Raw genomic sequence first — 11,870 nt, forward strand, 5'->3', positions numbered from 1 at the left:
TGTGATTTATTATTGGTCTCAGAGTTTGATTTATGAACTGGAGTGAGAAACACTTTTAACTCAATAGTTAGAAAAAAAAATCTCAGTCTAATGAATGTAGTTGAAAAATGGTTGTAAACATGACAAAATCCTCACATTTAGGTGCATCTGTACTCAGTTTTAGTTTAAAATGATATTTATCTGTTGAGGTGAAAAGAAGATGAGTTTTTATCTTTCAGCTTTGCCACAATAAAATCCTCTTTTCTTTATTTTTAAAGTTTTTTTTTGTTGTCATTTTGGCTCCTCCTTGTGGTCAAATTAGAGAGGTTTAGGTAATCTTGGATGCTGTTTGGATAATAATATCTAAATTTAAATGTGTCAGATTGCAGCTAGGCCTCACACTGCAGACAACCAACAGGGTTTCTATGTGTTAGTTGTTTTTTTAGTGATAAAGCGTTTAAATTTCTGTTGAAATGTCGTTCATTAAAGACAATTAGGTGTTTATAGATCAAACAAGTAGTTAGGAAGAAATTCTGTTGAGTCATTGTTTCAAACTGTGTCACTAGTTGGTTAGTATTGTTTGTTAAAGATGTGTTGAGGTGCGGATTGCACTCTCATTAAATCTGATGTCATTTTTTTCATCATGATCCTTTTTAAAGCTTGGCCTAAAAAAAGAAAGACTAAATTTAAACCTTGAATGCTGATCTGAGGTCAAATCTACGAACGATGATGATGATGTTGACACTGATGCATTTATTTATTTACTGTATGTACCTGTGCAAAGTATGAGTAGCCTTACAGTACAGAGAGATTTTTTTTTCTGCAGAATTTCTACCTATGTGGTGGGTGGAAGGAAAATGTTGCTAAAGAAGAAAAACTGACACTCACGTGGCACAAACCAGGTGCCACGGTGGCAACTTTCACTCTCGTTTCAGAAGAGAGAGATAAAAAAAAATCAACTCCCTGATTTCTTCTCTAATTTGATTTCTGGTTCTGTCTCAGGTTGTCCAAAAAAATGAAAGATTTTGATAGAGAGAAGGGTGCTCTCCGGTGAAGAGATCTGTGGTCAGAGAGAAACTTGAAGGTATAGTTATAAAGAGCTGTGTGGGTACACATCCGGGTGTGTTTATGTGCTTGTAGAAACTCAGCAGGGACAGGGAAAATAACTCGTAACTGCTGGATTCCTTTCTGCATTCCTGCAGGTTTTCTTTCCTTGCACTAAGCACAGGTGGACCTCTGCTTTGTGTTACGTGCAGTTTCATATTGTCAGAGAGAGAGAGAAAAAAAAAAAAGCAGGAGGAAAACCAGCCTAACAATACCTCTCTTAAATTAAGGGACACAATTAAAGAGGTGAAACTCGTTTCCTGGAGACAGAAAACTCTTCTCAGCTGCACTGGACAGAAACAACTGTTTGTTAAAACAGGTTTTAGACTGAGATCTACAGCGACAGGTTTATTCTTGATGAGAAAACCGTCAAACGCTTTGGAGAGTTTGTGTTTTTCAGAGGCCAAGTGGAACCGATTGTTGTTTCTGTTGTTACCAACCTTAGATACAGTAGCTGCTCACTTCCTTTGCAGGGTTTGTTTCTTTCCCAGCTGACTCTACCAGTCCGACTGGCTGCCTCGCCGCGCTTTTTTCCCATCACACACCTTTGCTCAACCTGTTGGTCGATGCTGCCGAATGACAAGTAGAGATTTTCAGGTTTCTCTGAATTCGCGCTGTCACTCGCTGCACCCGTATGCACTTGGCACACGAGTGAGGCGCATCAGACGTCATCAGGAAACACAAGCATAAACACACACAGACGCATGCACTTTGAGCCTGCGTGCGTCTGGGTCAACCTCACTGATTGTAAACGTTCAGTTGAGTAACACCACTGCATTCAAAGTGTGTCACTTTGTGTTGACCTCTGACCTAAGTATCAGCGTACAAGCCTGTTTGTAAAGTGTTGGGGCGTTCTGTTTAAAAAAAAAAGGGAACAAAACCAAATTTTTTTACAAATACTTTATTTTTATTAAAATAATAATAACGTCAGAACATTTATTTATTCATTAGGAAAATGCTGATTCAGCATTATTATTTATTTTATTTTATTTTTTTTATTTTTGGCAGCACACTTTGTGCTATTTTAGCCATTCATATATAAAAACATTCAGCTCGTTCAGGAGGTGGGTGCTATGACTTTCGGTTTTTGTAACTTTTCTATTTTTCAAAATATCTAACATCATTTACATTTTCCCCATAGAAATACGTTCAGATCTCTTCAATTCCTTTTAAGACATTATTGTCTTTTAAATCTGTTTCAGCATACTTGCTCCATATTTGCCTTCTTATACAACTTTTAGCTTTTAGCTAATTTTAGCTACTTTTAGTTTTTAGCCAGCATTTTGATAATTTTAGTTAGCCTTTTGTCACTTAGCTTTTAGCTAGTTTTCTGCTGAGTGGGCAAATAGTTCAACATTTTAGGAATAAAGTTTTTCAAAATAAAATACAAAAGAATATGGGTATTTAATCCTCCTTGGTACTATAATCAGAAATGAAATGCTTCTAATACATACAGCTGAGTTTATCCTTCAGAGTTGTGATTTTCTGATCTTTCGCCAGACTCCATTAAAATAAAAAAGGTTCTGGAGCAGACAGAAACATTTCTGAAAACCTTTGGCGCTGTGTTTTCTGAGCTGAAGCTCATTTAGGGCAATCTGATGCAGTAAAATGAGACATCATTTCTGTACATAACATCAGATCTTTGCAGTAAAGGGAACCATGCAGCTCGCAGCAAACTCCGAGTCCGACAACCAGCAGCACCTATGAGAGCACAGTGTGGACGCAGAGCAATGCTACACGGCATCAATCAACACCTGTCACTGCATGAAAAGAGGTTTGTGTTCAGAACCCCCCCCCCCTCCAAAACCATTCAAGTTTAATATCTAGCAAGAACAAAGACAACATTTTGGAAAAGAAAAGACACAAAACATGTCCGGTCTCTGTTTCATTAAACTTGTTGCCAGCATCAAAGTCACATAAGATTTTTCACTGATGTTTATTTATTAATGTAGTCAAGACAGTGCAGTTTTATTCTGGTGCTCTCTGGTCATTAAAATGCACAAACCAAAGAAAACAAAGCAATCTTGAAAGAGCAGACAAACCATAAGCATGTTAAATTATTCAGAAGAAATAAATGTTCTGAGATCAGGGTGGAAAGTCTTGTAGATACCCGCGTGTGTGTGTGTGTGTATGTGTCTGTGCTTCAGTACTTAGAGTGCACGTGTGTGTGTGTATTTACTGTACATTTTACTTTTTCTCAGAAGGGTGAGGTAAAAAAATGTGTCAGTCTGTTCTGCTTTTAATTACTTGTCAGATGGCAGAACTTCAAACAGACCACAAAGAGGGTGTGTGTGTGTGTGTGTGTGTTGTCCTCGTTTGTTCCGCTCACCTTCTTCACGAGTCTGTCGATGATGTCGGGTTCGGGGAGCGCCATCTCTACGATGCAGACCTTTTCTCTCAGAGGTGGCGCAGCCGGGACATCGTGACAGGCTTCATCAGGACCGCCTTCATTCTGCTGCTGCAGACATTTGACAGAAGAAGCTGGTTTGGTTCTGTCTGAGAGGGAACTATGAGGTCTTTCTGGTCCACATCAGCTTTGACAAGCCGACACAGAGAAACTTCAAATCTTCCCACACACTTCGTATCATCAATGTGGAGGGCTAGGTGTCCTGTGCATTTGTTTATTCTCAAGTCTGTGAGCATTTTCTTTGGATTTGTGATGTTAGAGGAATACTTCAGATCTTTTAGAGTGTGCTTCTGTGCTGGTTGTAAACATTTAATATCTCACCTGTTGCAGATAGCTCTTGGGATGATGTCAATCTGGAAAACTGGTGTTTCATTCTGACGTGGAGCTCAGCAGAAATCCATGCACTTCCTGGCTCTTTATCAGGAACTCAAAGAGGAGAATGCTTTAAATGCAAATCATTTAAACTCGTAGCACTTCCTTTAAAAGCAGGCTTCCACAGATGTCAGCACACAGCCTAACATGATCAGGAAATTACGCAAACTATCAATAACAATTAAATATCTGGATCCTAATCAACAGTTTTACGATCCCAAGGATTGTATAGTAACATAGAAATAAAGCGATTATAACAGTTTTATTTTTTCATGCTTGCTATTTTTTTTATATTACTTAGAGGAGCTTTTTTTTTAAATCCCTGTGTGACTGGTTTTCCCAAATGACGCAAGTTGAAAAAAGTTTTGATGAGGTCAGTAAGTCAACTGTTTCCAGGCACAGCAGCAAACGCACACGGAGGAAATACCTTTTTGAGGCACAGTTTCGACATCTCTCGACGGGATTACTCAGTTTTCAGAACTCCTTCTTCACATTTGCTTCTGCGTTTCAATGGCCAAATACTCCCCATAATGAAATTTTAAAAATCGATTCAGAAAAAAAAAAAAAGAAAAAAGATGCAATACTGCAGCGAATGTTTATTGTACATATCTACAAAGTCTTGCAGAGATGTTATCTCTGTCCGGTGCGGATAAAGCCAATAATCAGCTTAAAGTGAAACTACCCTCATGTAGAGAGAAGCAGATTGGCAGATTTGGAGCAGAGAGGCAGCAGCAGAACCAAACTGAGAGGTGATATAATTGATATGAGTTTTGTCTGAAATCTATAAAAGTCAAACAAACAGAACCGTTCGTGTCTCTTAAATGAGAGCTTTTAAGATCATGATCTGACTACAAAATATTCATGCAGATGTAGGATGATCAGCTTTCAATTTAGCACTTTATTTGAGTCCTGAAATGTTCATCTCCAGTGTTAAATATGTGTTTAGATACAGTTTAGAAGATGTGAGCGGTGCATTCTGTGCGCCGGTAAAGGAAGTTTACTCTGTTGTGTGACGGAGAGCAACTCCGGGGAGTTTCGACCGGGATGATGGACGGATGGGAGGCCAGGGAGTTCCTCAGGCATGCAGGCAACCTCCTGCTGAAGGAGGGAGAGAGGGACTCAGATGGTACACATTCCTTGTGCCAAAGCAGCAACTTTCGCTCTCACTTTCAGAGGAGTGAGACTAAAAGTAAACCCTCATTGCCCCCCCCCTCCTCCTCCTCCTCCTCCCTCCGCCCTCTCTCTGTTTCTGTCTCTGTTTGTCTGGGGCATCCCTGTTGGCAACAAACCAGGCTGAAACCACTCAGGGGACTCCGAACTCAAACAAAACCCACTTTGTCAGCATGGTTTCACATCTAAGAGAAGAGTTTTGCTCAGTCAGTCACGAAGACAAGGCCACATTTACAAACAGCCTAAAAAGAAAGAGTGGATAAATTCAATGTGACAATCTTATATCGCATGTAAAAATTCAAAACCACTAAAAAAAAAGAAAAATACACACCAGCTAAATCTACGTGTGTTTTCACTGACTACATTCAAATCCAGTGTTATATTACATTATGTACAAGACTGACTGCATACATGGTTAAAAAAGTATAAAGAGAATCCCAGCTCAAAATAATTGTTAAAGCGGCAGCCATTAGCTGCGTTAGGGTCACCGTGGTTACCACACACCTGTGACTCTCATTCCCTGACAACACTCTTTAAGAGACAGAGAATAAAATAACCCTTAAACAAGCAGTCGCTGTTCAAAAACTACAAGTCGAACTGAAAATATTCCTAAATTCCTGCATTCAAATTTGCATGTTTCTGCAGAGTTTCATATAAAAGATATGACAAGTTGAAAAAAAAACTTCACTTCAATTTTTTAAAACAACTTTCTGGGCTCATATTTGATGTGAGTCAATAAGAGCTTGGGTGTGTGGTCTGCACTTTGAGGGGATTTTAGAGGAAAAACATAAGTCCGCCGACGGTGGGAGGCACAGTGAGTGAGAGGGCAAAAAATGCTCACGTTTTGATGTGTAAACTGTGGAGGAAGTGTAAAGCTTGTGAGCGTGAGGCGAGTCTGTTTGCAGAACGTTTGGCAGCTCAGAAGTTAATGTGTCACTGTAAGATAAAGATTCAGTGTCAGTATCTTTAAAAATCATAAAACCTAAACTGTGATTGTGGGGAAACCATAAAAACATCAAAATGACAGTTCAGTCCCGTAAACTGCAACTTTCTATGAGCTGTTTACACTCAGAATGATGTTTCTGCTGTGATGTATGTCTGAGCTACGGAGCTCCAAACAAGACAGGGTTGTCTTGCTTATTTAGCCAAAATCCCATATTTGTATAAATAGTTTCCAATTTTTTTTTAAAATTTTGTCTCATTGTATATGGACTGCAACAAAAGTCAAAGCAAACTATTTTCAAGCAAGCTGCACTTTTTAAAGTTTTCTTTTTGTTGTTGTTTTTGTAGGGACGTTGTTTTTATAACTGGGGGAATTTTGAATCAAAAGTCATGACAGAAATGAAAGAATAACAGGCGAACAGTAACAGGGGTGCCTTTGCATCAGCACTCTTATTAAGAAAAGTCATATGAGTGCAACGTTTCCCAATAAATACAGATTTAATTTTGTGTAAAACATTAACTTGCTTTTTATTGCAAAACTAAATGGAGCACAAGTGGTTTCGCTTGTATTAAAGTAAATGACCTGCAGTAATGACTGACTGCCAAACAGGTTTTAAAGATGTAATGCTTTTAGTTGCTAAAGTTTAGATACTCGAAACACAATTACTGAGCATGAATTAAAAAAACTTCTTGTGCTGTAGTGTCATGTTAGAGACCTTTAAAACCTGTTTCAGTCTGTGAAAAATGATAGAGCCCTCTATACAAAAGATGGCTCCAGACATGGATCACTGCTCACTATTAGTGTCATGGTCACTTGTCAGTCTGAAAAGACCCGAAGGAGAAACAAAACATACACATAATAATAATAATGATCATTTTAAAACCTGACTCAGAAGCTGAGGTCTCCACGTCAGACTGCTTCTCGTCACTTAACATAACAACAGCATCCTCAGTGCTGGAATGCCATCTCCTTCTTTTAATGGTTTTAAGACTTTGGCACTGTGGCCTGATATAAACCCATGTTCTGAAGTGCGTGAAACTCCATTATGAATAACGTTCTCACCACCCTGTTCCACTCCTTTGTGTGACAAGCAGCAGCCTAAACACATTTTGCCTCCCTGGCTTGGGTTGGGCTGAGCTCATACAAAGGACTCTTGTGTTTTTTTTTATTTTTTTTTTTTTTTTATTTATTTTGCGTGGTGTTATCTGCCACGGCAGAGGCGCACGCTCCCGTGGGGCACGTTGCCACGCAACCCTAAACCCCGCCCACCGTGGCACCTTTCCCGTGCGCACGTGACCCACTCCAGGGGGTTCATCCAATCGGGACAGGCGGACAGGTGCTTCCAGGAGAGAGTTTCGGAGGCGGAAACTTGTTTCAGAGGAGGTAAGCCACTACTTGCGAATGTGTCACTTCAACTCTTTTATGCTCAAGAGCTGCTGGACAGGAGGGCAACTGGTTATTAGGAAAAAAACATTTGAAAACAGCACACACACACACGCTCACACACACTTTGGTGGCGGAGGGGCGTGAGAAGACGAGGCACCTGGCTCGTGCGTAAAATGGATACATCTTCTGCTACGCTTTGAAGGAAACTACTGAAGGAAAACAGACCCTGAATGCTCAACGATTTGGAAAACATCTCAACACAACCAAAAGTGTGACTTTCCCACACTGATTTGGAGCTTTTTTCTTTAAAAAAAAAAAAAAAAAAGTATTACTTCACATCCCAGGTGAGTCTTCCTGAGTTCACACTGTGATTTGCGCTTCTGTTCTCACGACTCATGAAACCAGTTTTTCAGAGAGTCTAAATATGGTTACACTGGTTATTCATGAGATTAGCTGCTGAAACTTGGGAGGGAGGAAGAAGAAGATTTAAAATAAACCTGAACTGCTGGAAATAAAAAAAAATTCAAACGTTGCCAGGATCTTTCACCCTGAATAAGATTGTTTATTGGTGAGGATGATGATGAAGAACCGAAAATAGTCATGGTTTCTTTGATAAGCTCATTGTGCCTGGATGAATAAGTTACTTCATGTGTGACTTAATTTTTAAAGGATGAAAACATCCCATGACAGCAGACAAATAAGTGACCTGATTTGTTCGTTTTGCAGGACCCTTCTACAAGTCCAAGATGACAGAGAGGAACCCATGGTGGAAAGCCTTCCTGCCCAAGAAGAAGAATGGAGGTGCCAAGGACTCATCTAACATCATTGGCCCGGACTTTGACCCCTTTGCACAAGACAGGCAGAGAAACCCCGACTCTGCAGCCTCCAAGACCTCCGGCAACGTGGTCCCCTCCCAGCAGGAGTCCAATAAGTACCTCGGTGACAAAAGATACAACGGCGACGACACCTACGACGACTCCCAGCTGGACTCGGTGTTCAACGAGCAGTCGTGTCGCAGGAACATGAAGGTGTCCCGCTCCGGCCGGTTCAAAGTAAAGGGCAAGGTGCGCAAGACCCTCCCCATAGAGGAGAAGGACAAAGAGCAGGCTCTGTATTACTGAAGGAGGACCTACGGTGGCGAGGAGGAAGAGGAGGAGCAGGAGACCAAAGACTGCTTTTACAGTGTTTCTTTAAAAGAATAAGAGGGCTTTAAATAGACCGAGACGCTTCATTGTCATGAAGTTATGATGATGATGACGATGATCATTGAAGTTTTCTTCCACAAACAGAATTTGAAACATGTGGTGTGATAGATTTTGTTGTTTCGATTATTGGACATTTGTTGATGCCTATGAGGGTGACAGAAATAATGTTAAGTAACTCACAAATGGTTTTTGTTTATGATAATGGTCCATTTTGCAAGCAAAATGCCACAATCCCAACTTGAAGGACAAGATTGATTGGAAATGCAGGCAGCACTTTTAGATCCGGTGTAGTTTATCCTACAGCATCCTTGTTTTAGTGATTGAAAAGCTTCTAACATTACAACCAACACAGTCACCCGACGCTACTGTCTCTTATGAAACTTCACAAACTACTATTTAGGTTTACCATATTTCTGTAAGAAACGTTAAGAGTAATATATGTTTAATGGTGAAGGATGATCCTTATTTTGCAATGTCTTTTCAAAGTTGTTGATTCTAAAGGCTCAGAAGGATTCTGATGAAGGTTTCTGGAAAAAAAAGGTGGCTTTTAGTCCGATGCACAGGACTTATCGGCAAAAAGCAGAAAATGTTTTGATGAAGGATGAAATTTGGCATTTTTAACAAGGTTTCTTGCAAAGCTGCCTTTACCGAAAAAGTTTTTTTTTTTTTAGTTTTATTTGCTTTTCAGAACAGTTGTGTTTTTGATCGCCTGTGAATACGTACGTGAAGGTAAAATGAGAAATAAATCTGCAACAGCTGACTCTATGACTGTGTCGTAATTGTCCTTTCAGTGTCTTAAATCAAACAGCTCAAGCCTGAATACGAAATGTATCATCTAATTGTACGGCGCTGTATGGCGTCGTATTGTACCGGGAGTTTACTTTGCGGTCCTCCTTGGGAATAGCATTGTGGACTTTGAAAAGAAAAACAAATGTTTGTAGTTCCAGTAACACAAAAAGCTTCAGGGAAACTGGATTAATGTTGAATTTTGGAACAACACGGGAGGATACATCTCAAAAGAAGCGGCAGACAAAAGCCTGTACCTTCCCATTTGGCTGCAAGCCTGATGAAAAACGGCAGTAACGCGGTAGAGAACAAGTTTAAAGCGTTTAAAAGGCTCCATCTCGGTGTACTCAGAACACATGTCTGCAGGAGAGCCCGCGGCACTTTACCTTCATATTCTTAAAGTACTTTCAGTAAAAGGAGGAACATATCCTGGTGTCACAGCATTCCTTCTCCACTGTTACATTTTAAGGTGTGTGTGAGAGTGTGTGTAAAGGTTATGGCGGAATATAACCATGGAATCACATTAGGATTATTAAATTTCATCCTCCACTATTGTCTGTTTGTAATGAGAAGGGAAACAGGTTAAACAGGGGCTGGATTCTTTGAAGATGAATGTACACCAATGGGAGTGAGGAGGAGCTGCAATGCTGTGGTTTCAACACTGGGGGGCAGACGTGTGCTTCCATCCGGTTAGGGGGAAAAAAACCCAGCTGACTAGACTGAAAGGGGCTAAAACATGTGCATTTTGTTAAATAAACCGATTTTATTGATTCAGATGCTCTTTCTTTCCATCCCGAATGTGTGATTAAGCCGAGTTAAAGTGCTGACCCGGGACCTCCCTCTCACCATTGGTCCACATGTGTTTGTGAGGAGGGGTTTGGCTCTGTGCGCCTCCCGCAGTGCGCTCCCTGAGGGGGAGGGAGGGGGACACAAACCCCAGCTTCTGAGCTGGACCGACTCCACACGAACTCAGCTTCTTCAGTGTGGACGCAGAAAAGAAGAAGTGGAAGGAAAAGTTTCTGACACTTTTTTTCTTTTCTTTTGTTTTTCTAAATTATCCACAGGAGCTGTTTAAAAAAAAAAAGCATATCCATCTGTTGACAACCCAAAGACCTGTGACTAAAAATAACTTCACTGGTCCGTTATGAAGAGCGCACCATGAGGACACACTGCTGCGCTCCAGAGCACTGAAGCTTTCTGCAAGAAGGTGGATAACTGGTATTTTAACAAGGTACGGTCTTCTATTTTTATTAGTGCTGGGTGCTACAGCTACAGCAACAAAATATGAGCTGCTATTGGTCAGCTTGTGACATAATTTTGTGCAACGGAAAGATATTTCATGTTCAATTTTAATCATCTAATCTACTTTCATTTGCAAAATTATGCAGTTAATGTGGCTTCAACCCTCAAAATGGACTTTCAAGGTCAAATAAAGCAATAAAAGTAAAAATAAATGAATAAATTAACTTTGTGGGTGATGAAAGGATTTTGTTCCCTAAGTCTAATCTATGAAAAGCCATGACTTAAGGCAGTCCACAGTTAGATCCATGTCTGGGTGCAAACACTGAAGCAGGTTGTTTATCTTGCTTAGATTCACTGATCGCTGTATGTCTGAATGACACGGCCCTACAAATCTAATAAAATAATATATTTAAAAGCTAGATGTGACTTGGAGCTCACAGCAGGGTCCCACTCAGATGTTTGCAGGTTTGGTAAAACAATTCCCAGTTGTGTCCCTCCCCCATGTGCGGAAAAACTTCAACAATCACTTCCTGAGTTGTTGTTTCTCAGTACAAACAGTAAAAAGGAAATAAAGCACCCTCATTTTAACCACCGGGGGGAAAAACACAAAACTGCTGCTTGGCTTTTACAGCTGCTGCTCCTTGTTTAGGCTTTATGAACTAATTCCAAAAGTCACATAAGATCTTTTAGGTTAGGAAACAACTAATGCAAGAGAGGCACTCCACTCCACTCGCTGCGGCACCTGATCTTCAAACCCTCAGCTGACTTGTATCCAGTTTTGGACCTTCGAAGAGCCAAACTGGCCGTGTCACAGATGCTGCTTGACACAGATATGAAGATAGAAATAGCAACAGTGAGCAGTCTGCCAGCTGCAGACGAAGCATGAACTACATACACACACACACACACACACACACACACACACACACAGGACAAGGGAGATTCATTCAACAAAACAGCTCCTGTCGCTTATTGAGTTGAAGAAGCAAATTCCACAGAGAAATGAATGGGCACAACCATCTAGCTGATTTCAGTCCTGAAATGAAAACTTTTTAAGACAATATCAAGACTGGAGGTCTTAGTGAATGTTACAGGACCATGTTTTGGAAACTCAATCTTGGATGTGAGCCATTCCTGGAAATCTGCTGTGGATCTTCTGATTAGAAGACATCCTGAATGTAACGACACAGTATGTTCAGCAGAACCTGAAAACACAACAATGCTTTTGTCTTCCTCTGGACTTTCCTCCGTGTGTTTTCCATCTGCGCTGAAGGCC

The 11,870-nt window shown here is 40.4% G+C and overlaps 1 protein-coding gene and 1 long non-coding RNA gene across 3 annotated transcripts; one reads left to right on the plus strand and one right to left on the minus strand.

Moving 5' to 3' along the window:
• Positions 1-1,522: 1,522 nt before the first annotated feature.
• Positions 1,523-4,423, minus strand: LOC119617023. The gene is made up of 3 exons (XR_005233174.1): positions 3,812-4,423; positions 3,413-3,541; positions 1,523-1,652 (listed from the first exon to the last, which is right to left on the minus strand). It is a non-coding gene; the product is annotated as an uncharacterized LOC119617023 (long non-coding RNA).
• Positions 4,424-7,242: 2,819 nt separating this feature from the next.
• On the plus strand, positions 7,243-9,331 carry LOC108238552 (proline-rich protein 15). Of its 2 annotated transcripts, none has more exons than XM_017420754.3 (2): positions 7,243-7,358; positions 8,088-9,331. In XM_017420754.3, exon 2 carries the CDS (start codon positions 8,108-8,110, stop codon positions 8,480-8,482), a length of 375 nt encoding a protein of 124 aa, XP_017276243.1. In that variant the 5' UTR covers positions 7,243-7,358; positions 8,088-8,107; the 3' UTR covers positions 8,483-9,331. The 2 variants fall into 2 exon arrangements, with proteins under 2 accessions (XP_017276243.1, XP_017276226.1); XM_017420737.3 differs by lacking the exon at positions 7,243-7,358 and adding an exon at positions 7,365-7,705.
• Positions 9,332-11,870: the final 2,539 nt, after the last annotated feature.

This window comes from Kryptolebias marmoratus, linkage group LG5 (assembly GCF_001649575.2).
Source record: "Kryptolebias marmoratus isolate JLee-2015 linkage group LG5, ASM164957v2, whole genome shotgun sequence".
Taxonomy (NCBI): Eukaryota; Metazoa; Chordata; class Actinopteri; order Cyprinodontiformes; family Rivulidae; genus Kryptolebias; species Kryptolebias marmoratus.

Coding starts and splice junctions, on each gene's coding strand:
- LOC108238552 (XM_017420754.3), top strand. CDS start 8,108: ATGACAGAGAGGAACCCATGGTGGAAAGCCTTCCTGCCCAAGAAGAAG.